Here is a 25,767-nt window from a genome sequence, read left to right as displayed (position 1 = left end):
AAGGCAAAAATGAAGCAGCACATACAGTATGTGGTAGCAACCACGTGACCAGCAGGCAGTGAACAGTCTATGCGTCATCGCTGACACCGTGCGGTTTGCCGAAGTAATTAAGATGCAGATCCAAGCATCAGGTATGAAGACATGGCCCAGGTTTGTATCAAGCCCATTGCAGAGACACGCACCAAAAATGTTGGGGTCGATGATTTCAGTATTGACCCCAATAATAGAGGGTAGGTGGAAGCAATGCTGAGGAAGACGATGGGATAGCCAGCATCGATGGTAGCCTTTGGGACTGGAGCTGAGGGATGTTGTTGCCAATCATTTTAGAGGCACCTTTAGACGCTAGATCTTGGGAAGTGCACAATGCCTGTTTCTAGCCCCACAGGCAAGAGGCCCTATTCTTCCTAGCCTGCTTAGTAAATTTCAGGGAGTGGGGGTAGGTTTCCACTATGTGCAACTCCCAACGCCAACAAATATTTATATACTTCTTTTCAACAAAAGTTTCCAAAGTGTTTTACAAAGAAACAAACAAAACAAAATTAGCTGTGGGTGTCAGAGGATGGCAATTTAGCCCCACTGAGGACACACTTTTTGAAGGTGGTCTTGCTTGCCATACAACACAAGTGAAACCTAAAATCTCCCTTCATGTCCAAACGCAGGAGTGCACGAGGGGGAATGAAACTACGCAAGGAGAAATAAACTATAACTAGAAGAAGAGAGGGTAACAAGAGAAGGAGAGCAAACAGAAACAAAAATGGGCTATTTTCTTTCTACTTGCAGCTCAGAAGATCCAACTATGTCGACTGAAGCGCAGATAACAAAAGACTGAGGGGATAAGGAGTGGCACAGCCACATATAGAGGCTGGGGGCAGGGTTCCCACCAACACAGGAGAGCTGAAGCTTGGAAGATTCAGACAAGGTCTCCGTGCATGCACAAAGCCCATTTGTGTTAAAGTCAGAGACCACATCCAAGAATCATGTACACTGTACACAGTTACAGGAAATGCCTGAATAGAGCTACAGAGCTCTTCTTTCAGGAGGAGTTGAGCAAAATTTCCACCAAGCTAAAACCACAATCAATTTGCTAAAACGTTTCTTGGCATATAGCGATACTACTGTCACAAAACTGTAGCTCTTCCATTACCTGGCACCAATGTAAAGCTCAGATTTGGCCTAAGGTAAAAAGACTTTTGCAAGTAGAGATTACAGAATAAAAATAATCAAGCAAGGAAGAGAATGAGACATTCTACGCAGCTTTTGGAAGGACACATACTTAATCCTTCCCAAACCTGGAGAGAAATTTAGTGAAATCAAAGTCTTATTTTTGCTTTCATTTGCTTTATAATGGGATGCCCTCTCTCATCTGAGAGCCTGCTACAGTTTGCACATTCAGTTGTCTCATCCAGAGTTGCTAGCCAGATGGGAAGGAGCCTACCAGTGGACTGCCAGAGTCAGGTTGACAGTCGGAGGAAACATAGTTCTACGTCATGCAGACTGCCAACTGTGCAAAGAGGCACCTTTGGAAGGAGTGGTTCCCTTATATTTGGCAAGGAGAGCAGCTGCCCCTATCCAGCCTCTGTGCAGCATCCTCCAGTAGGGATGTGCACGGACCCTCTTAAGGGCCTCTGAACAGGTTCAAACAACTGGCTGTTTGGCTGGTTCGTAGGTGGGGGGGTCGCATTTTAAGGGTGAGGGAGGGTGCACTTACTCCTCCTTCCGCTCCCCCCCCCACACCGGCACTCTGTTATTCAAGGCTTCTTTGGGGTGGCAGCATACCTCCCTGCCGCCCCGTTCCCTCTTTGCCTGGAAGAACCCGGAAGTAACAGGCATGCATGCATGCACACATCGTATTTATGTGCATGCATGTTGGGTGGGGGCACATGTGCGCACGCACACACCCAGCACACGCAAACATGCCCAGTACTTCCGGGCAAAGAGGGAACGTGGCGAAAGGAAGGTATGCTGCCGCCCCGAAGGAGCCTTGAATAACGGAGCACCAGCGGGGAGGAGATCCCTGTCCCACCTTCCTGAGATCCCTGTCCCACCTTCGAACCACCCCCGCCCAGTTCCGTGCACATCCCTCCCCTCCTGTGGCTGTTCCTGATGTCTACCAACAGGGAACCATTTTATTATAACTTTGCTATATAAATTGCTTCTGTAAACTTTTTGTTAAAAAGCAGTACATAAATATTCTTAGGGTGGACTCATACGACCAGCGGCAAGTCCAGCTGGCACAAACCACTGGTTCCTGTCAAGCGAGCACATGCTCCGGCATGAGTCGGTACTTCTGCCCTTTTTGTGTCATCAAAACCTGCCACTGTAGGGTTTCTGAGCAGCACTTCCCTTCGGGAATCCAACTTATGTAACCAAAATCTGAAGTTATAGCAGACACTGCATTCCCAGAGGAAGTACTGCTCGGGAACCCAACTTTGGCAGATTCACATGATATATAAAGGGTGGAAGTTCCGGCTGGTACTGGTTCGCGCCAAATGGAATTCTCTCTGGTCTTGTGAACCCACCCTTAATAATAAATAATAATAAATAGATACGAGTTGCCAAAGGTAATAGTATTCCCAAATATTAATCAAGCCTCAATTCACAGAGAGTTTCCTATATAATATCTAAAACTAAGCCTACCAATCAGTAGACTGCAATATGCAAAAAGGTTCACCTATGTGCCCTTGATTTCGTATTTATGCCACCAGAGCCCCTGGTGGCGCAGTGGTAAAAACTGCCGCCCTGTAACCAGAAGGTTACAAGTTTGATCCTGGCCAGGGGCTCAAGGTTGACTCAGCCTTCCATCCTTCCGAGGTTGGTAAAATGAGTACCCAGAATGTTGGGGGCAATATGCTAAAATCATTGTAAACTGCTTAGAGAGCTCCGGCTATAGAGCGGTATATAAATGTAAGTGCTATTGCTATTGCTATTTCTGTATAAGTATGTTTTTTAAGTTTACCCTGAGGTGATTGTCTCATTATATAACCATTAGCATATCTATTTCCAAAAAAGGCTTTCCATACTGATTGATGGAAATATATTAGAACCCTTACCTGCCTTTGCAAAAGACAAATTATCGTTTACAATAAAGAATGTTGTTATTGGTATATTGTAGCTGCTTTTTTACAGATAGTTTATTATTGCTACATTTTTACAGATAGTTTATTATTGCTACATTAATCTTCTGTTGCTGTCTCTTCAGTAAGTTTTCTCTATATGTGCCTCCACTCTTCATTTTGAGTCTCATCCTACACTTCAAATATTGCAATGGTTGCATTTCATTCTCATTTTTTGGAGAAAGCCACAAATTTTTCTCCACCACTGTAAACACTTATTATCTGCTTCAAATAAAAGCAAAGCTGAACTCCTAATTATTCCAACCATTTTCTGGCCATGTACATAAATATTTTAATCACTTGGCTAGCATGACAACTGGTTAAATGTCTGGTTAAAGCTGTTAAAATATGAATCCAATAGCAGCAAATCAAGCTTAACTTTAAATGAATTAATTATTAAGATTAACTGAATAACATCTGTAGTTTCAGCAACATAGATATTAATAAGCTTCCTGGGGTAGTGAAGCTAGCTTTAAAAATTGTAAAATTATGCATAGTGCAACAATTTAATTATCTAAATTATTTCAGGGGAACTGGAGAGAAGAATGGCAATTGTGAAGACTTGATGAAATTCACCGTGGACACTACACTTATCTCTGAAAATCCAAATTGCTCCGCTGGGGTGGGCGGGGACCTACAGTCACTGAAAGTTGAGTCCACACTCCAGAACTAAGTATATTTACAAGTGTCCAATGCAATGAATTCTATGAATTTCATTTCAGAATAAACACATTTAGGACCCTCTAAAAATCAGTTTACACTTTAAAAGGTGGTATTTTTAGTTCTTCTGCAAGGGTTGCCAAAACGAAGTATTTCACTTCTTCAATGTTCATACATGCTGAAGCTCATACACACATACATGGAGAAAGATGTCCCTTCGTTCATCCACATTCCTCCCTCCCTACCCCCAACAATTGCTTCTATAGTAACTTTTAACTATTTTGTTTTGATCTATTTGTCTGCAAACATAATTATGCTTCTTGGACTTTCATGTTCAGCTATTCAAGCTTTAAAATGATGGCTAGAGACCCAAAGCTTAAAGAACTCACTTTGTTAAATGGAATTCCATATTTTTTCAATATTGAGGGAGAAATTAATGTCATCTTATGGCGCAGAAAAGCATCACATCCTTGAGAGCTGCTTGGGAAGAATCCTAGCAAAGCAAAAATAAACAGGAGGATTGTATCAGTCATCATGGTAAAGGAATTTTTAAGAAATGAGTAAAGAAATTTTTAATTTCTTGCTGAATTCACAGGTAACAGTTACATACTTTCACTTTAATTACACTGCAGTCAAGAGCTGGGTGTTAAGGTCCTATCCTCAAGAAAAATAAGCATTAGTTTTACCTCAGGCATTCTGCTTTGAAGGGTGGGTTGTTTGATAGGCCTCTTATACAAACCTTCAGCAACAACTGGTGCTATCGTATTTCTAAACCAGTTATATGTTGCATCTGTTTTATCCCTGCTAATTTGCTGAATGTGTTTTTTAAAAATATGTTCAGCTATATTCACAAACTTCTTATATGGAATATTTTACTATGCAGTTGTTTGATCCAAGTATTAGACTTGTTTTTAAAATTATGCTTGTGGCATGTAACATTGCACTGTCAATTTTCTATTGCATAAGACCCTGATGTCTTTGCTCAAAGTTGCAATTATTTCATCTCACTTTCTCAGGACTCAAACCAGATAATTGTCTTGCTGAGATAATACAATCATGTGGTGACCCATCATTCTCACAGCAAAGGCAATGGACTAGCCCTGACTACCTGCACATTTGTGATCTGCGCAAAGTTGTCAACTTTTTTACAACATTTCAAGCAATGTTCAAATGTGCATTGAGCATGTACAGAGTTTTTATTTGTGAGAGTAGTACTTCCCTGCCTGGTCAGAGATACTGGAATCTTGTGATTCATATTTATAAGGCAGCTTGCTAAAAACTGTATAACAAAGAACTAGTTTAGTGGGCATACCGCCCACCCCACTGCCCAGCTGTCCCCTTGCCTGAGCTCACAGAGGTGGTCTCAGATTTGGTGTTGAGGACTCCCAGAATGATTGTTCTGGAAGACTTCAACATCCATGATGAGGCTGCCTTGTCTGGGGCAGCTCAGGACTTCACGGCCATCATGACAACCATGGGGCTGTCCAAACATGTTGTTTGCCCAACACATGAATTGGGGGTGCACTCTGGATCTGTTTTTTTCAACTGGACAGGAGAATGGTGATTTAAAAGTGGGGGGTATGTTATCTATACCATTGTCATGATCAGATCACTTCCTTCTGGGGTTTAGTGTCTTAGCGGCTACACCTGTCCGCAAGGGTGGGGGACCTATAAAAAAAGCCTGCCCCCAGAGACTGATGGTCTTCGGGCTCTGGGGGATTTTCCAGCTAGTATGGCAGGCTGTCCTGTCGATGCTCTAATTGATCTCTGGAATGGAGAGAAGGCTCAGGTGATTGACATGATCACTCCCAAGTGCCCTCTCCTACAAAGCAGAGCCCTTGCAGCGCCTTGGTATACACCGGAACTGAGGGCGATGAAGAAAGCTGGGACATGGCTGGAACATAAGTGGAGGAAAACTTGGGGTGAGTCTGAGCAAACACAGGTTTGAGATCTTTATTGAGCCTATTTTGTGGTAGGGATGGAACAGAAGAACCTTTTTTTCCTGTCCACCATTGCAACTTCTCAATGTTGTCCAATGGGGCTTTTCCTGGTGTTGCGGGGTCTTTTGAAATCTGGCCCCAGGTTGTGTTAGAATGCTCAATAGCATGCTGTGACACATTGGCACAGCGCTTTGAGGGTAAAGTCGCTCACATTCATCATGAGTTGGACTCTATGGCTGATGCAGGAGACGTGTCCAGAGTAACACCTGCTCTCGTTTGCCGGAGAAGTTTCCATTATTGGTCCCCAAGGGTGTAAACAAGGTGTTTAGTTAAGCTTGGCTGGCCATGTGCATGCTTGGCCCTTGCCCTTCATGGCTTATTAAATATAGTAGGGAGAGAATTTTTAGCTGGGTCCAGCAGGTTCTAAATGCCTCTAAGAGGGAGTGTCTCAGCTCAACTGAAGGAAGCTATTATTTGACCAATCTTAAAGAAACCTAGTCTGGACTCAGATAATGTAAACAACAATAGGCTTGTGACCAATATTCCCTTCCTGGGCAAAGTGCTTGAGCATGTAGTGGCTGACCAGCTCCAGACACTCTTGAAGGAAATGGATTATCTAGATCCATTTCCATAAGGCTTCAGGCCTGGCTTTGGAATGGAAACTGCTTTGGTTGTCCTGTGGGATGACTTATGATGACAGAGAGAGACAGGAGGAGTGCAAAACTGTTAATTCCCTTGGATCGCTCAGTGGCTTTCAATATCATTGACCAGGGTATCCTTTTGGATAGACTGGGTGAGAAGGGTGTGGGAGGCACTGCTTGGAGGTGGTTCCGCTTCTACTGAGGCCCATTCCCAAAAGGTGGTGCTGGGGGATTACTGCTCAACCCCTTGGCAGTTATGTGTTGGGGTTCTCACAGGGTTCCATTCTTTCGTCTATGCTGTTTAACATCTACATGTAATTGCTGGGAGAGGCCATCCAGTGATTTGGCCTGCAGTGTCATCAGTATGTGGATGACACTCAATTGTATTTCTCTTTTTCATCAGATGCAGGTGAAGCAGTGACTGTCCTGAATCAGTGTCTGGATGCAGTAATAGACTGGATGAGGGTGAACAAGCTGAGACTTAATCCAGACAAGACAGAAGTACTGATGGTCAGTGGTTCCTCTGCCCGGGTGAATGATGTTTAGTCTGTTCTAGGTGGGGTTTGCACTCCCCCTGAAGGACCAGGTTTGCAGTTTGGGGTTGTTCATTGATCCAGCACTGTCACTAGAGGCTCAATTGGCCTCTGTGGCTCGGAGCAACTTTTATAAGCTTCAGCTGATATGCCAACTGTGAGCTTACCCGGGCAGAGATAGTTTGGCCATAGTTACTCATGCTCTAGTAAACTCTCTTAGATTACTGCAATGCATTGTACATGGGGTTGCCTTTGAAAACAGTCCAGAACTTGCAGCTGGTACAAAACAGGGCTGCAAGATTATTAACTGGGCTGGACGTTTTGAGCATATTACACCAGTGCTTTGTCAGCTGCACTGGGTCCCAGTCCATTTCTGGGCCCAATTCAAAGTGCTGGTTTGAACATTTAAATGGCTTGGGACCGGGTGACCTGAAAGACAGTGCAGTAGCACTGCACATCACCAACATGCATGCGTGGAGGCCATATGCATGCCACCATCACACGAGGGGTGCTGGGGGGAGCGAAGCCGGGGGGAGCGATGCCACAGCAGGAAGCTGCGTGGAGCAGCAGAGGGGCAGGTACAGCCCTGCTCTCCTCACTTTTAAAGGTGCAGAATCTGTGCTTTGAATCTGTGTGCAAATCGTGATTCATGTACATCCCTAGTTTGTTTATACCTCACCTTAGTTGCTCCTACAAAGCCAGGAACTGTAGTTTGGCTAACAAACCAAGAAATTAAGCCAGAGTTTAAAGATGATTTCGCTCCCTGGCTTGTAAGTCAGAGCTAAAACACCAGCTTCACATGAGCCATTGAGCTGTGGTTTAAATAAACCAGGATATCAACTTCATGGCTCGGTCAAGGAGATAAGAGGAGGAGGGAGTGCACAAGCTCAGGCAGTGTTCATTATCCTATGTTTAGCTGATAATCCCAACTGGCCTGTTGTATCCTCTGCACATAGAGATTTTTATTTATTTTACACATTTCTATCCCACTCTTCCTCTAAGCAGCCCAGAGCAATGTATATGGTTATGTTCATCCGCACAACCACCTTGTGCACTAGGTTAGACTGAGAGATATGTGACTGACCTAGAAGCACTCAGCAGGTTTCATAACCTGGCATTATCATAACCCAGAGTTATCAGTGCAAAAGGGGAGAAACAATAATGATACAGACATTTGTCCAGCACTCTTTTCCACCTGGAATGAAAGATATCCTTTAGAACAAGTAGAGCTAGATCTGCAGGGTGGAAAACCAGCTTCAGCCAGAATTCAAAGATATTAGGAACATAGGAAGCTGCCATATACTGAGTCAGACCATAGGTCCATCTAGCTCAGTATTGTCTGCACAGACTGGCAGCGGCTTCTCCAAGGTTGCAGGCAGGAATCTCTCTCAGCCCTATCTTGGAGATGCCAGGGAGGGAACCTGGAACCTTCTGCTCTTCCCAGAGTGGCTCTGTCCCCTAAGGGGAATATCTTACAGTGCTCACACTTCACACATTAATGCATGCTCTGGCCTCTACTTTAAGCAGTCCTGCTTCCAGACAAAGAACAGCATGGGGCACACACCAGGGTGCCTGAAAAACTTAGATTACACGGCTTCTACCTTAGAGAAGTTAGAGTACATGCCAAGTTGAGCTCCATATAGGAGCTGTGTTCTTACTTTAGCTGAAAAGAGTTTTATTGTGGAGGGGATCAATTGGGCACCCCTGGAGCGATGGAAAGATTGAATTGCTTGTGCACTCTTGTGTGCATTCTGCCTCACATATTCTCTGTGTGTACCCCTTCTGCCTGAAGACTGGAATATTATGCCAAGGTATTTGAAATACTTAACTTGTTCTAACCTATGCCCATTTAGTGACCAGTTCAAAGTCTTTGGTCTCTTCACAAACACCAGGATCTTAGTTTTGTTATAAATAATTTCTAAAAGTTGTTCTTCACAATAGGTAGCAAGAGAGCACAAAGCCCTTCTTAAACCTATAGGAGTTTGCGAGAGAATGACAGCATCATCTGCATACAGATGTATAGCAAGATGTCTGTCTGCTAATTTTGGTGGATGATGGTCTAGGTTATCTAAATAGGAGACAAGAGAGTTAATATAAAAGTTAAATAGCAGTGGAGCCAAAATACATCCCTGACTCCCATGAAAGTTGATTTTTCCTTGGTGAGGTGTCCCTGAGCGCTGCAACACACCCTTACATGGGAGTTTTCATATAATTTGAACATCAAAAGAAGTAAACGGCGGTCTACTGATGATCTCAATAGCTTACACCAAAGTTTCTCGCTGTGGATCAGGTAAAAAAAAGATCTAAAGTCAACAAATCCTGCATATAGAGCAGAGTTGGATTTGAAAGTATTTTTCTATTTTATGTTGTACTATTAGATGTATTAGATGCCTGCAACTCCTGCCTGTGGGCTTCCAGTGGCATCTGGTGGGCCACTGTGTGAAACAGGATGCTGGACAAGATGGGCCTTGGGCCTGATCCAGCAGGGCTGTTCTTATGTACTATTAAAGCAGGGTCCATAACAGAATGGCCGGTGCAGAAGCCAGTTTGCTCCTCAGCCAGGATATTTTCAGAATTCATCCAGTCTAGTAAACACTTATATAGATGCCTAGAATACATCTTGCTCACTATACTGAGAAGACTAATAGGTTGGTAATTTTCAGGTAACTTCCTTTCACCCTTTTAATAGATTGGATTATTGCCACTCCCCAGTCCTTAGGGATTGTCACCACATTTTCACAAACATGTGTACAGTACCCACATATGTATCTCAGACTGACTCAAAGTGAAGAACTGGTCACTTTGTGACACTGGTGAAGCTAGCCTAATTCCATATGCTAGCTCCAGAGCATATCTAGTATACAAATCAGGCTTGGTTCACAACAATGGGGGAAATTCAGCAACAAACTGAAGTTGCAAGTATGTGTAATGAACCATAGTCTGGACACAGAGAAATTATTATTAATTATTATTAATTATTAATTATTTACACAGTCAGACAGGTGTTATTGACTGGTTTGTTTTATCCAGACACCGAGTCCTTCCCAAGGACCTGGGATGGCTGAATTTTATTATCTATGTTGTTGCTGTTGTTATAGAAATCGTCGCAGAATATAGGCTGTTCCCAGTAAAGTTGCTTTTTGTAATTGGCTGATGGTGATTCCTGTGGCCCCTATGGTGTTGAGGTGCTCTTCAAGGTCTTTTGGAATTGCACCTAGGGTGCCAATTACCACTGGGATTATTTTGGTCTTTTTCTGCCACAGCCTTTCAATTTCAATTTGTAGATCTTTGTATTTTGTTATTTTTTAAAATTATTATTATTATTTATTTATTCGATTTCTATACCGCCCTTCCAAAAATGTCTCAGGGTGGTTTACACAAATAAATAATAAATAAATAAGATGGATCCCTGTCCCCAAAGGGCTCTCAATCTAAAAAGAAACATAAGATGATAAGAAACATAAGATAAAATGCCATTGTTGGGATACTCGATAGGAGCAACAACAAAGGCAAGGCTTTTGAAACAAAGAAAGCAAATTTATTGATAAAGCATAGGTACAACTGGTAAATGGTGGCATCTAGCAACCTGTATAGCATTGCAGTTGCTCAGGAAGTAAAGGTAGCTCCCTGGGCTCCAAAATGACCTAGGCGAGACACTGGCCCAAAGGGATAACTTCTCACCACAAGAAGATTTGTGTTGCTGCCACAGTAAGGGCAAGGAGAGATACTGAGATACCGGTGAGACAGCAAGGTATATGACACTGTGCATTCTACAATTACCAAAGGGAAGCACTGGAGTTTCCAGGCAGTCAGGGGTAGGCCCATGGCAAGCCCATGTACAAAATAACCCAGCCTCAATATAACCCAGCCTCAAGTTCTATTTAAGGTTCCACTCAGGAGTCTAGGAACTTCCAGGCAGTCAGGCACAGAGATGGTCCTCTTGCAGATAATTTCCCCAAAACATTGGTTTCCAAGAGCATTAGTAAAGTCTAGTACAGATCTCCCCAAAGCAGACCCATGCAAGGAATGTTCAAAGCTAGTGAGTTAAACTTAGCTCAGTTAACCCCTGCTAACTGAGCAAAGAGGCACCTTTTAAAGTGGTGATTCTCTTATATTTAGCAGGGGGAGAGCAACTGGCCCTATCCAGCCCCACTACAGCATCCCTCCGGCGGTTGCTGGTATCTGTCTTATGTTTCATTTAGATTGTGAGCCCTTTGGGGACAGGGGACCATTTTATTTGTGTGTGTTTTTTCTTTGTAAACAGCTTTGTGAGCTTTGGTTGAAGAGCAATATATAAAATATTTGTTGTAGTAGCATTATGGACCCACACCATTCAGTATTCCAGTCTGGGGCTCAGCAGCCCAATGATTAAGCTTAGAGGGAAAGAGCCTGAGTATACAAGACAGGCAGCCAGATGGGCACTGGTGAAGTAGCTGGTGACACTTCCCAGGCACCTTCACAAACATGTCCAGAGGACAGGTCCTGTTCTGAGGCCCCGCCTTTATGTGGGCTTTGCCTATGTGGGATTGCTTTTATATGTAATCCAGAAACTTCAATTGGTACAAAATGCAGCAACCAGGCAAGTATCCAGGGCAACCAGAAAGAGCTCATATTATCCCTGTTTTAAAAGTATTGACTGGCTGCAGATATATTTCTAGACAAAATATACAGTGTTAGGAATGACCTATAAAGCCCTCAACAGCTAGGACCCGGGGTATTTAAGAGGACACCTTCTACTTCAGGACCCCCACCACTTATTAAGCTGTTTTGGATATGTCCACCTGCAGTTACCACCACCTTATCTGGTGGTGACTCAGGTTCAGACTTTTTCTATAGTTTCCCTATGGCTTTGGAATGAGCCTCTGTTGCTCTAAGACAGGGCTGCTCAACTTCAGCCCTCCTGAAGATGTTGGCCTACAACTCCCATAATCCTTGGCTATTGGCCAGTGTGGCTGGGAATTATGGGAGTTGTAGTCCAAAAACAGCTGGGGGGCCTAAGTTGAGCAGGCCTGCTCTAAGAGCTTCACCACCCCTAGCAGCCTTTGAAGAGCTCTCAAAGATGAAATTATTTAATAAAGCCCACAGTTAGCTGTAAATTGACTTTACTGCTTTTTTAACAGTTTGAACTGTTAAGTTTTTATTGTGGTTTTATTGCTTATACTTTTGTGTAAAATCCCATAATGTATAAGTTTTTGGCAGTATACAAATGTGTTAAATAAATAAGAGTAGATGGGTATGGCAGTGGCTATTCAGAAGAAGCATGGAACAAAAGGCTTCTGTTATGCCAGATCTGCATAACTGACTTAAGAGACTGACCTTGGCTGCATTAATTAATTTATTTAACATATTTATATTCTGCCCCTCCTGTGCAATGCTGCTCAGGACACTTCACAATAAAAACAATATAAAATTAAAACAAAACAGTAAAATAGATAAAACACTAGAAAGTATGAAATAAATGAATTAAAAGAGACGCAATCAAAAATGTGAAAACTAGGGATATGCATAAATCAAGATTTTGGCAGTATACAAATGTGTTAAATAAATGTGGGGGTGGCAGCGGCTATTCAGAGGAAGGACAGAACCAAAGGCTTCCATTATGCCAGCTCTGCATAGCAGAGATTCACGCGCTAATTCAAAGGACTATTTGGACACCTTTAAAAAGGAGGAGAGCAGGCAATATGCAGCTCTGCAACTCTACGCAGTTTCCTGCTGCAACTGTGCACCCACTAGCATACCGCGCACAGCAGTGCAGTGGTGGTATGCACATGGCCTCCATGCATGCACATTTGTGGTCAACATAGTTGCTGACCACACAGATAGCTGCTGTGCATGAACAGAGGCCATGTGTGCTGCTGCTATGCCACTGCTGCATGAGGGGTGCTGGGGGGGCGCCACAGAAGGAGGCTGCATGGAGTGATGGAGGAGCAGATACGGAGCTGCTCTTTGCTTTTAAAAGGTGGCCAAACAGTCCTTCAAATCAGCACATGAATCTCGATTCGTGCACATCCCTAGTAAAAACCCAGACTGTGCTAAAAAACATTCAAATGCCTCTTTTAACAAACGAGTTTTCAGATTATTTTTTTAAAGCAAAGGGAGGAAATATGGCAACGCTCTTCTGGGAAGGCATTTCAGAGCCAAGGGGCACAACTGAGATGTCCCTCTTGTTCCCACCAGCTAAATCTCAGTCAATGGCATGACAGCAAGCAGGGTCGGAGATGATGAGTTGAGGGCCCTGGCAGATTTGTATGGGCAAATGCAGCTCGACAAGAGTTTTATGGGTCAAAAGGCACTTTGAATCAATCTCAGAAGCAGACTGGTAACCAGTGAAACAGTTTCAGGTTGGGTGTAATACTCATGATTTGTCTCTCCAAGTAGTGTCGCATCTGGCGTATCAGCTATAGCTGATAAAAAAACACTCCTGCATACCTCTGCCTGTGCCTCCAAGGACAGACTCAGAACCAGAAGTATCACCAAGCTGTGACCTTGGTCTTTTCGGATCAGTGTAATCCCATTCAAGACAAGATTAACTCACAGCTATGATAGTTTTATAAACCCAGATCACTTTAGTTTTATCTGGATTAAGTTTCAGTTTGCCCTCCCACCATTCAATCCTGTCAGTATGCAAACATAAATTATATATAGAGCTGGGTATCATCAGCATCCCGATGACACCACATTACATATCCACGGATCCATGAAGATGTTTTAAGCAGCATGAGGGGCAGAATGGAACCCTGCAGCACCCCGCAGACCAACAGCCAAGGGTGGAGCAAGTGCCCCCCATCTCCATTTTCTGGATATGACCCTCCAGGCATTCTGGGTTGCCTTGATGGTTTAAAGGCTCTCTTCTCTAGCCTCAAATATTCTTTAATGCTAAAGATCCTTTTGCAGTGTCAAAAACTCTGGCTCTATTAAGAATATACAGGATTCAGTGGGGGTGCATCACATTTTGCAAAGCAGCTTTTTACTGGTTCAATGTTTGCACGACACTACTACTTGATCCAAAGTGTCACCAATTTCCTCCTGACACCAGCTGTCTGTCCATGTTCCACTTCCATTGCCTACTGCAGAAAGCCAGAGTTTCACAAAGAGGAAGAGGGGCGGTGGGATGCTGTTGATGACATGTCTCAGCTGGGGTTATGTAAGGAATATAGGGTTAAAATAAACTCCCCCCAATTACTGTTGGGGGGAGTCCCCCAGTCTCAATCGGCGAGGAGGTGTTTGGCTATTTACAGAATAGAAGGTGAGCATGCCAGCCCAGGCACAAACTTAAAGTAATGTCTCATTTGACCCCAAAACAACTGAAAAATTAAATTTCAAAACAGAAAGTGAAAATAAGTACATCAAACCATTTTCCCAGGAAACTCTTGTATAGCACTAGGCATTTGTTTTAGAAAAGATTGCCATTAAAAATTGGCCTTTTCAAATGCAAGATTATGAATGTCTATGCCTTAGCTATATGATTCAAATGAACCTATCACACTTTTAAAAAAATCTGTAGGTTTGTGCTGCATTAAATAAATTAAATTTTAAATTAAAATCAATGAAGAAAGAAGAGTCTATTTAAATCTCTTTCTATATGGATTTGTAATCAGGGCTTGAACAAATGTGGTGACTGGTCATAAGTTAATTTAAATTGGAAAACCACTGGAGTAAGGTAATGCACAGTATATTAAGCCCAGCATATCAGTTTGGAATGTATATTTACAATGACCCTGGAAAATTATGCCCTATATCATTTCAGCGAGGGAGTGGGGAACAAACACACACTACAAGATACATGCTTTGAAAGCCAATATGCAGTGGATATTTAAATAGCTTATACTTGCAAAGCCAAGGCTTTTCCCCCCTTCCCCACTCTCCCTTTTTGCACAAATGCCATGCCCTCCAACATTTTGCAGACAAAAACAGGAACACCCACCGGTGCATGAGTACCTGAGTGAGCACAAGGGTAAAGAGTACCCAGAATGTTGGGGGCAATATGCTAAATCATTGTAAACCGCTTAGAGAGCCCTGGCTATAAAGCGGTATATAAATGTAAGTGCTATTGCTATTGCTATTGCTAAACACAAGGGCCTGGCCTGATGATCAATGGGAGGTTGGGGAGATATATGAATGCAGGAAAGTCACAGACATTGAGGGATTACAAACTAGCTGCCACTTTAATATCAGGTCTATTTGAAGGTGGTGATTTCCTCTGGACTTGAAACTGTAAACTGGGGCTCTCAAATGTAATGCCAAACTCTGGCAAAGGGGATGACAGCAATTGGAAAAATTGGAAAGCAATTGGGAAATTTGATCCTACAGCTTGCTCCCAACCCCCTGGTGGCGCAGTGGTAAAACTGCCACCCTGTAACCAGAAGGTTACAAGTTCGATCCTGACCAGGGGCTCAAGGTTGACTCAGCCTTCCATCCTTCCGAGGTCGGTAAAATGAGTACTCAGAAATGTTGGGGGCAATATGCTAAATCATTGTAAACCGCTTAGAGAGCTCCGGCTATAGAGCGGTATATAAATGTAAGTGCTATTGCTATTGCTATTGCTATTATTACCAAGTCTTCCCTGGCAAGTCCCCTGTTCAAATCCCGCCTTCAAAAACAAGATGCTATCTTTTCCTCAGCCCTAGGTAAACCTACTGCTTTATCTTAAAGGTAATGTTGTGCCATCGAGCTGGTGTTGACTCCTGGCAACCTCAGAGCCCTGTGGTTGTCTTTGGTAGAATACAGCAGGGGATTACCATTGCCATCTCCCGCACAGTATGAGATGATACCTTTCAGCATATTCCTATATCGCTGCTGCCCGATATAGATGTTTCCCATAGTCTGGGAAACATCTTAGAAAGCCATAAAGACCTAAACAATGGCTATGGCGGAGCATGCTGGTAGCCAAGAGGTTAATACTGAGGCAGCGGAAATCTCCCAATCCCCCTAGGTGTGAGGACTGCGTGCAGGACCTGCTTTTTATTTTATTTTATACATTTCTATACCACCAAAACGCAAGTTCTCTGGGTGGTTTACACAACAATAAAAACAGTCAATAAAAGATTAAAACATTTCAACAATTAAAATTAAATAGTTAAAACTATTAAAACATAATTAAAACAGTATCTAATTAAAAGCCTGGGTGAACAAATGCATCTTGACTGCCCTTTTAAAAGTTGTAAGAGATGGAGAGGCTCTTATTTCAGCAGGAAGTGTGTCCCAAAGCCTCGAGGCAGCAATGGAGAAGGCCGGTCCCCGAGTAGCCACCAGACAAGCCGGTGGCAGCTGCAGACAAACTTCTCCAGATGATCTCAACGGACGGTGTGGTTCAGAGTGAAGAAGACGTTCTCTTAAATAACCGGGGCCCAAGCTGTTTAGGGCTTTACAGGTTATAACCAAAACCTTGTACTCTGCCCGGAAACTTAGCGGCAGCCAGTGTAGATGTTTTAAGATAGGAGTGATATGGTCTCTCCAAGATGACCTAGAGACCAATCTGGCCACCACCTTCTGGACTAACAGCAGTTTCTGGACTACGTACAAAGGCAGCCCCACATAGAGCACATTGCAGTAGTCAAGTGCTTTTGCTAGCAGCACATGAAAAATGGGCCCTCTTAAAAGTATATAAATCAGATAAATGGTCAGAAATCTGGGACAACTACCATGAACTATTCTTAGAATAGAAACCGCTCTGATCTACCCACACCTACTAGTGTAATGGTGAGTATCCCTTCGCTCCTTCTCTCCCTCCCCTTCTGCTTTCTTTCTCCCTCCCTTTCCTTCTCTCCTTTCTTTTCTCATCTCCCCCCTCCCAGTGCTGAGGGGGGAAGGGAGGATTGGCCTCGGGGGTTGGAACTGGGAAAGACATTGTAAAATACAAAATGTCAAAAAACATTACATTAAAAAAAGAAAGCTGTAAGGACTACTTTAGATATAGATCTATATAGAAAGACATATGCTTTGGACATTCTGAGGTGCTATATATACACACATGCTAAATATTATTTTGTTTTAGATATATTAAGTCTTCCAGTTCATATATGCGGAAGCAATCTTTACTCACACTTGCGAGGACCTGAGCAGCATGTAACTATTGTTTTTAGCATATCTGAACCAGGAAAACTGTGTAGCAAGCTCTATATCTTCAGCAATGAAATATTCTTAAGAAAATTGTGAATTGAGATAGCAGAAGAGATGTTACCACACAAATGATGGGAGAACAATGAAGCCTGATCTAGTTCTCTGGAGCTTGTGAGGGCTAATTACTGTGTCAAATTCTATTAAAATTCAGAGCTAATTAATTTTCCACACTCTTCTTTAATCTTTGGAATCACAAAATCAAAGGGCCTCTTTTAAAAAACCAGAAGGAGTTTCCCAAGTACAAAGTTATGTTATTCCACTACTGAAAAAACTGTTGGTTCACAATTTAGATAAATAATCATAGGCCTATTTCACTTCTTCCAGTACAATCATTACAATGTAATAAAAATCACCATCATGATTTATAAAGCCTCAGTTCCTCTTGCTTGATATATTCCTTACTGAAGTCATTTAAAGTGTATAAAACATACCCTCCAAAAGAGGCAGTAGAAGAGACAAAAATAAATGAGCAATAGGAACAAAGTGAAACCTCTTTAGAGTACATCAGTACAGAGTTAAAAAAGAAATGAATTGGCACATGAGAAATTTCATTTCTTGGACGAGTCAGTTTCATATCTAGACACACTATAACGAAGTTGAAACGTTTCAATCCACATAATGGGAAGCAATGGGCAGTGACCAAGCACACATACCGAAAAGCATGGAGTTTGCAGCCTGAAGGTGTTGAAAAATTATTCTGTCACTTCATAGGTAGCTGAGGGCAAGAAGCAAATATGCTTCTGCACTCCAAAATAGCTGAAAGAGTAGTCCAATTAAAACCACATTTTAGAGAAGAATCCCAGCAAATAATTATGAGCCCAATGCAGATTTAAGCATACTAAATCTGGTGATTTCAATAGGCTGGACTACAATATTGGCACATTGTACAACCTCCATGTAATTTGTAATATATGGAAGAGAAAATATTATCCAGCCCAAGTTTACAACTAAAGCCTATGGAAACAAGAACCCTCAAATAAAGATTCTGATGGCAGTAGTGCAAAACAGGGCTGGCATGAAGTATCCCAAATGAAGCGCTTCAGCAAATCTCAAGCCTCAAGTAGTAGCTCACTTGACAGATATGAAGCATCTCATATCAAGGCATATCAAATATATGGCAGATATCAAAAAGATTATCACTAGCATATACTCCAACTTCTCTTACAATAAAATAAATCTTTACATTTTAAGCTGCTTCTGATGTATGGATCTCCGTTACAGCAGTTACATTGCTTCAGCTGCCTATAAAGTGACAGATTCCAAGCAATTTATGGTATTTATTATAAATATATAATTGTGCCTGCCCCCTTTTCATTTGCATAATCCTCTTGGCAACAGCGCACAGCCAGCTGTTTCTGCCTGCCAAGAGAACCCCCATGCCTGAATACCTAACTTAGAGAGCCACCCACACATAGATCTGCCAAACCCGCACCAGCTATATATTAAATTTGTTCCAGTTGCAACTTTGAGATGTTTGGTTATGTTTAACAAAATGGCATTTCCTTTAAAGATGAGCAGGGGATTACAGAATATATTTAAGATATCTGAATATCTCTGTCATTTATAATTTGGTGCTCTTGTTTCTGTTTTCCCTAGCATTTCCAGGAAACACTGTCAAATACTTTAAGAATTCTGTGATGTTATAGAGCAACATAACTAGTCTCAAAATTGCAATAACAGCTCACTTGAGATTTTTATTAAATTTGTGTCTACATAAAATTGAAAGAGCTACATAAATGAGAAAGCACCTGAAGGGCAAAATCAAACTTCTGCCTTTATTAGATGCAAGTCTAATATCTTTCAGAGAAAATATTTGTAGGTGCCATACTCAATCAAGTTTTCAATGGATTCCAAAGATGAAAGCATTCATGCATAAAAGGCAATGTGATAATTATGATGGGCAGACAAGATAATGGAAAAAATCCTAGCCTTCCTTTAATTGTATGTATCAAGTACTGACTTGACCTAGATAACCTGCAATGCTTCACCACATTTACTGCATTATTTTAGCATTTTAATTATTTAGGAAAATTCAATTAATTCAGTAGGCATCTGGTAAGCAGGACCTACCTTCCTGCATCTCACAGCTTTTTTTAGATGCCGCAATACTGCACAACACTTTAAATATAAATATGTAATTAAGCCTGAAATCTATTCACTCTGCAAGTTTATTAACCTTTGCTGATTATGCAAATTGTAGCTGTGAGGCTGTCGTGACATTTTCATCATTTTAAAGCAGCTTGTTTTAAATTTTCCATTGTAATCTTTATGGACAGTGACTATAGCTTGAAAAGCACATACACCTAATTCCCAAATTCCATAACAATACCAGAAATTGCCAAAACAATTAAGAAAGATGAAAGAATACAGTTAGAAGAACATCAAAGTTTTTATGTAGGCATTTATGGATTACTAGAACCACCACGTATGTTCCAGTTTGCTATTCAAACCTAGGGACATTAGTTCATTAAAAGAGAAAATAAAAATTACAATTGTATGGGTATCATGTAATTATTATTTCAATTTTTTACAAATATTGTCAAAAGTACAAAGAACTACATGGGGAAGTCTTTGTGGGGGGCACACAGCCACTCCAATGAGCCACTTGACAAGCCACTTCTAAATCTCATGGGGTTTCAAAAATGGATGCCCCTGTTAAAGAAAAAATCCAGTATGTGTAACAAAAGAGCTTTCTAAACCAGATCCACAAAAATTAAAGCTCCCATAATAGTGCTATGAGTGTGTCCCCTGCAGTTCTTTGAATGTTAGTATTCAAGCTGCAGGACCAAAATAGTGAGAATAAAGCTCTAATGGAATAGTCACGTGTGTTATTTAACTTTCAGGAAACACCATATATTGTATGGAACCCTTTCTGTTGTGTATTTCTGCTCTGAGAACTGCTTTTCCTTTTACCATCCTCAGTCATATTCTGCAAGTCACTTCTCTGATCCAGGTTTAAAATGTAAAGACAAATTCAGAATAGTATCAGAAATAAAAGCAGCAAGGGAAGAGGTTTTATGGGGAAACAGCTAGTAGGGGGAGAAATATGCACTCCATCCCTTCTCAGATGCAAATTCATTGGAAAGATCAGGGAGCCCTCAATGAAATTAATAAGTCCTACTCCTTGATTCCCCCTAGTTTTAGCCAAATAAAGGCCCCATAGCCTTCTAAAAACAGCTGAGGAGGCCATCACAAAGGATAAGGCAGCTGGGTTACCTTTGCCCCCACCTCCATAATACGTTTACCTCAAGTGGGGGAAGTCCCTTAAGTCACCAATGGGAGTTTTCTTGCACAGTAAACATTCATATCGGGCTCACTACAGTAGGGATGTGCTGGATCTGGTTCAGCACTTCCTTAGGGAGGCACCATACCGGTTCAAGAACTTGCATTCAAACCAGTTCAGCGAGGAGCAGTTCCCTTAAAAAGCAGGTAAACAGGTCCTTACCTTTTCCTCCACCACCCCACCACTTTTCAAGGCATGGCACTTGCTTTACAAAAGGCCGTATGCAGCTGCTCCCAGCAGCCCGCACGCAGCGTCGGCGTGCACATGTCTGCTGTGCATGCATGATGGCCATTTGCGTGGTCATGTGTGGTGACCATGTGGGTGCCGCTGCCAAATGCAGACTTCTGTGAGTAGCACCGCAGCAGTGTGTGGCCTTTTGTAAAGTGAGCACCGTACCCGGAAAAGTGGTGCGGCATCGAAGGAGCAGGTAAGGACCTGCTTTTCAAATGAGTCGATCCCCACCCCATCCGTGGCTGCTGAAGCCAGTTTGGGCACATCCCTACACTGCAGATTGGCACTGTGGGGTAGAGGTAAGGACCCAACAACACAGTAGTCTCAATTTGTTTGGGGGGAGGCAATTTGGCTGCTATTAACTAAAGAAAGAATAAGCTTATCAGAACTAATACTTTAAACTAGCTGGGCCAGGCACAGAGCATCTGCGCCTCCACCCCTCCACTTCTCACCCCTACCCATGCGGTTTCTGGCTTGCCGGCCAGAAAGCTGGCCCGCTACCTCCTCCTGCCCTCCAATTCCCGGAGGCCAGGCCAGACTGCCACCCACCTGCTCCTGTTGGCCAGTCGGCTACTGGCAGGAGCAGCCTGCTTCTTTGTCTGCCCGCAGTTTCTGGCTGGTGGGCCCAGAGGCGTAACTATAGGGGGGCAGGGGGGGCACGTGCCCCGGGCGCCATCTTTTCTGGTCACGTGGGGGGCGCCGCCAACACCAATTTTTTTTTTAATTTTTAATTTTTTGTTAATACAAATGTTTCCTGCTCAGTGCAGCAGCGCTGCAGCAGTCAAGGGAACGTGTCAGTGCCCCCTTCCCCACAAGCGGTCCCTTCCGCGCCGCCTGCGCCCCCCCCCCATTGCTTTGCTGGCGCATGGCGGCCAGTCAGTGGCCTGGCTTGGCGGCGGCGGTGGGCGCTTGTGAGGAAAAACCTAAGTATAATGTAGTATGTTGGGGGGGCGGCGGGGGGGCGTGGTGGTGGGGGGCGCCATTTCAGTGCTTGCCCCGGGCGCCGTTTTCCCTAGTTATGCCTCTGGGTGGGCCAGCCAGAAAGCCGGCTCACCACCACCACCTCCTCCCCCAGCCCGCCTGCTCTCAGCGGCCACATCCCTATTTTCTCCCGTCCCGCCGCTAATCAGCAGCTGCTCGCAAACTCTCACGAGAGCTGCCATACATGGGATTAGCAACGGTTACACCTAGGAGAAATACATATACAGATGTCACTTGTAATTTAATCAAGAGGAGGAGTCACCTGGGCTGTTTTACATGGCACTACAGTGTAACAAAGTGTCTTCCCCTAAAATTGCAAAGTGAGAAGGATTTGTTTTGGGGTCTTTTATGCTCAAGCATAACATGGGTACAACAATAATCCATAAACATATCTGGTTTTCAAAAAAAGATGGATATTTGAAAAGGTTCTAGTCTTGGTACCAAATCTGAATTTAGATTGAACTGCAACGTCTTATATAAAAAGCACCTCTCATGGTAACTACAACAAATAACTAGTAGGTGTGTTTTTCTAAAAGTAAGAGATCTTTGACCTGTTTTTGTTATATGGTCAGTTGTTGTTTAATTAGCCTTACCTTGAGCTAGTCGTTCAAGTCGCTTTCCATGTTCTGGAGGGATAGCATACCTGAATATACATAAAGAAACAATATAGAATAATATGTAGCCACATTAGACATTATACAGGTTTTTTAGTTAATGTTTATCCTATTTTTGCTAGTAATATAAACAATTTCCACACATATATTATTTTAAAACTATAACTACAATCTATGCAGACCATGTAACCATTTACAATACTTATTACATGATAGATGTGGTCCAGTCAAAATTAAATACCTACATAGGTCACTGATTTCCATGGAGTGTTAATATTTTGGCATTTACATACCACCTTTCCGTGACAGATTACACTCAGTTACAAACACCATAAGAAAAACTATGTTTCATTTATGATTTTCTTTGAAACTGCTCACTCCTGCTAACTGGACAAAGAGGTACCTTTCAAGTGGTGGCTCTCTTATATTTAGTAGGGAGAGAGCAATAGTCCCTATTAATTTCAGCACAGCTTCTTGATGCTGTTGTCTCTTTTAAAATTAAAAGATTGTGAGCTCCTTTGGGACAGGGAACTACCCCCACCCCCATTTCTTTACTATATTAAACCACTTGGTGAACATTTTGTTGAAAAACAGTATATAAACTAAACTAAGACTAAACCAAATAAGATCAAGAACTGCAATTTCATGCATACAGTGAGTAGGCCTTATTGAAATAAATGGGACTTACTTCTGTGTAATAGGTTCTAACTACACTTGAGAATTTATTGTGCGTGCTCATTACCAAATATATATATTTAAAAACCCTACAGATCTTGCACAAACTACTTACAGGGACTTCTAATTAGTTCACTAGGACTATCTGGTGCAAATTGACTCATAAATGCAGTCAGAACATGTATTATCATGGTAAATTGTTTTCCGTTTTTGTCTATCAGCTGTTAGTATAAATGCAGTTCTCTAAATGCATTGTGAAATACATGCTATGACAATGCTTGCATTTGCAGGTATTTTCATTCATAACTTCAATAAACTGCTTGTCACTATAAGAGAATACATTTTCCACAAACATGTGGCAATGAAAAAATTGGATAACACCGTATTTAAAATGCCTCATCACTAGAAAATTTAAGATCATGATATTGATTGATTGATTTGATTTGATTCGATTTGTATACCGCCCTTCCAAAATGGCTCAGGGCGGTTTACAATTAAAACACACTACTAAAACAGTAAAGAGCTAAAACAAATTTTAAAAACCAATATAAAAATTAATAATTTAAAAACATTTTAAAACAATTAAATAATTAGAGTGATTAAAAGCCCCAAAATCGGGTTTTGAATTTTAAAGTACACCACAAATTAAAACTCCAACAATTTAGGAAGCTGAGAAAGCTTGGGTGAAAAGAAGGGTTTTCAGGTGTTTTTTGAAAATTGTCAGAGATGGGGAGGATCGTATCTCAGCAGAAAGCACATTCCACAATCTCGGGGCAGCGACTGAGAAGGCCCGTCTCTGTGTAGCCACCAAACGTGTTGGCAGTAACTGGAGACGGACCTCCGCAGATGACCTCAATGGGCGGTGGGGCTCATAATGAAGAAGACGCTCTCTTAGACTGGCAGCCAGTGTACCTCCATCAGTAAAGGAGTAACATGGTCTCTCCGAGATGACCCAGAGACCAACATGGCTGCCGCGTTCTGAACCAACTGAAGTTTCCAGATTACATACAAAGGCAGCCCCACGTAGAGCGCATTACAAAAGTCAAGTCTGGAGGTTACCAGCAGATGTACCACAGTTTTGAGGTCACTGATCTCAAGAAACAGGCGCAGCTGGCGTATCAGCCAGATCTGATAGAAAGCACCCCTGGCCACCGCCTCAACCTGAGAAACCAGGGAGAGATGTGAATCCAGAAGTACTCCCAGACTGTGAACCTGTTCCTTTTGGGGAAGGGTGACCCCATCTAGAACAGGCAGATCAAAATTGTCTCTGGAGTTTTGACCCTGCACAATAAGTACCTCTGTCTTATCAGGATTCAGCTTCAGTTTATTCTCCATCATCCAGCCAATTACTGCTTCCAGACAGGCATTTAGGGAGGATATGCCAGCTCCTGAAGAAGTTGACATGGAGAAGTAGATCTGGGTGTCATCAGCGTACTGCTAACACCCAGCTCCAAATCCCCTGGTGATCTCTCTCAGCGGTTTCAGGTAGATGTTAAAAAGCATTGGAGAAAGTACGGAGCCTTGAGGGACACCATACTTAAGCTCAGATTTTGAAGAGCAACAGTCTCCAATCAACACCATCTGGAATCTATCCGAGAGATAGGAGCGGAGCCACTGTAAAACAGTGCCTCCCACCCCCAACACCCTCAGACGTTCCAGAAGGATACTATGGTTTTAGTATCGAAAGCCGCTGAGAGATCCAAAAGGACCAATAGAGTCACACTTCCTCTGAATTCCCAATTGGAGATCATCCATCAGGCCAACCAAGGCAGTCTCCACCCCATAGCCTGCCTGAAAATCAGTTTGAAATGGGTCTAAATAATCAGTTTCCTCCAAGACCGCCTGGAGCTGAGAGGCCACCACCCTCTCAATTATCTTGCCCAGCCATGAGAGGTTGGAAACAGGCTTATAATTGCTCAACTCTGAGGGATCTAATGCAGGCTTCTTTAGAAGAGGTCTGATGATTGCCTCCTTAAAACAAGGAGGCATCCTGCCCTCCCTCAGAGAAGCATTTATGATATCCACCAGGCTGTTTACAACAACCTCCCTGCTAGATCGAACAAGCCATGTTGAACAAGGGTCAAGAGAACAAGTGGTAGGCCCAGAGGCGTAACTAGGGAAAATGGCGCCCGGGGCAAGCACTGAAATGGCGCCCCCCGCGCCCCCCCCGCGCCACAACATACTACATTATACTTAGGTTTTTCCTCACAAGCGCCCGCCGCCGCCCCCAAGCCAGGCCACTGACTGGCCGCCAGGCGCCAGCAAAGCAATGGGGGGGCGTGGGCGGCGCGGTAGGGACCGCTCGTGGGGGATGGGCTGCCTACGCGCTCCCTTGACTGCTGCAGCACTGCTGCACTGAGCAGGAAACATTTGTATTAACAAAAAATTAAAAAAAAATTAAAAGAAATTTTTGTCATGTCGGCGCCCCCCATGTGACCAGAAAATATGGCGCCCGGGGCACGTGCCCCCCCTGCCCCCCCTATAGTTACGCCTCTGGGTAGGCCTCACCGTTTCAAGCAGCTTGTACACATCCTCAGGAGTCACAATGAAAGAAGAAATATCGTCAGGAGTCACAATGAAAGAAGATAATGAAATAAGATCAACATAGTCAACTGTATTTAAATCTACAGTTGTCCACATCCTCAGGAATCACAATGAAAGAAGATAATGAAAGAAGATCAACATAGTCAACTGTATCTAAATCTACTGAGTGTCATGATCCCTGAGCCTGACTACTCATCTGACACAGACCCTGAGCCCGATCCCGCTTCAGTGAAGACAGATCCCTGAGCCCAAGATAGACTCCAAAGACCTGGCTGAAGATGCAGGACATGAGAGCCCTTCCTCCCTCCAGAACATGGGGAAAACCTGTGCCTCTGGAGAACCTTCTCTTCATCCTGAGGATGCACCCTTGCCCTCTTTCTCCTTCTCCTCCAGCTCAGAGGAAGAAGATACAGCCATGCCTTAGCTACACTGC

At 42.9% G+C, this 25,767-nt stretch overlaps 1 protein-coding gene across 7 annotated transcripts in view; it reads right to left on the bottom strand.

Annotated features, from left to right (window-relative positions):
• KDM4C (lysine demethylase 4C) overlaps positions 1 to 25,767 on the bottom strand; it is a 413,873-nt gene that overhangs the window by 288,170 nt on the left and 99,936 nt on the right. For 4 of the 7 annotated variants that reach the window (XM_053291925.1, XM_053291926.1, XM_053291928.1 and 1 more), the window contains exons 6-7: positions 22,095 to 22,144; positions 4,163 to 4,266 (exon numbers count right to left, since the gene is read on the bottom strand). In XM_053291925.1, the coding sequence (XP_053147900.1) occupies positions 4,163 to 4,266; positions 22,095 to 22,144 (154 nt within the window). Of the gene's footprint in view, positions 1 to 4,162; positions 4,267 to 17,167; positions 19,659 to 22,094; positions 22,145 to 25,767 lie in introns of those variants that run through there. The other 3 variants (XM_053291934.1, XR_008315399.1, XM_053291930.1) reach the window with 3 other exon arrangements.

The sequence above is a fragment of the Hemicordylus capensis genome, chromosome 2, assembly GCF_027244095.1.
Source record: "Hemicordylus capensis ecotype Gifberg chromosome 2, rHemCap1.1.pri, whole genome shotgun sequence".
Taxonomy (NCBI): Eukaryota; Metazoa; Chordata; class Lepidosauria; order Squamata; family Cordylidae; genus Hemicordylus; species Hemicordylus capensis.
This window is presented reverse-complemented; position numbering and strand designations above follow the sequence as displayed.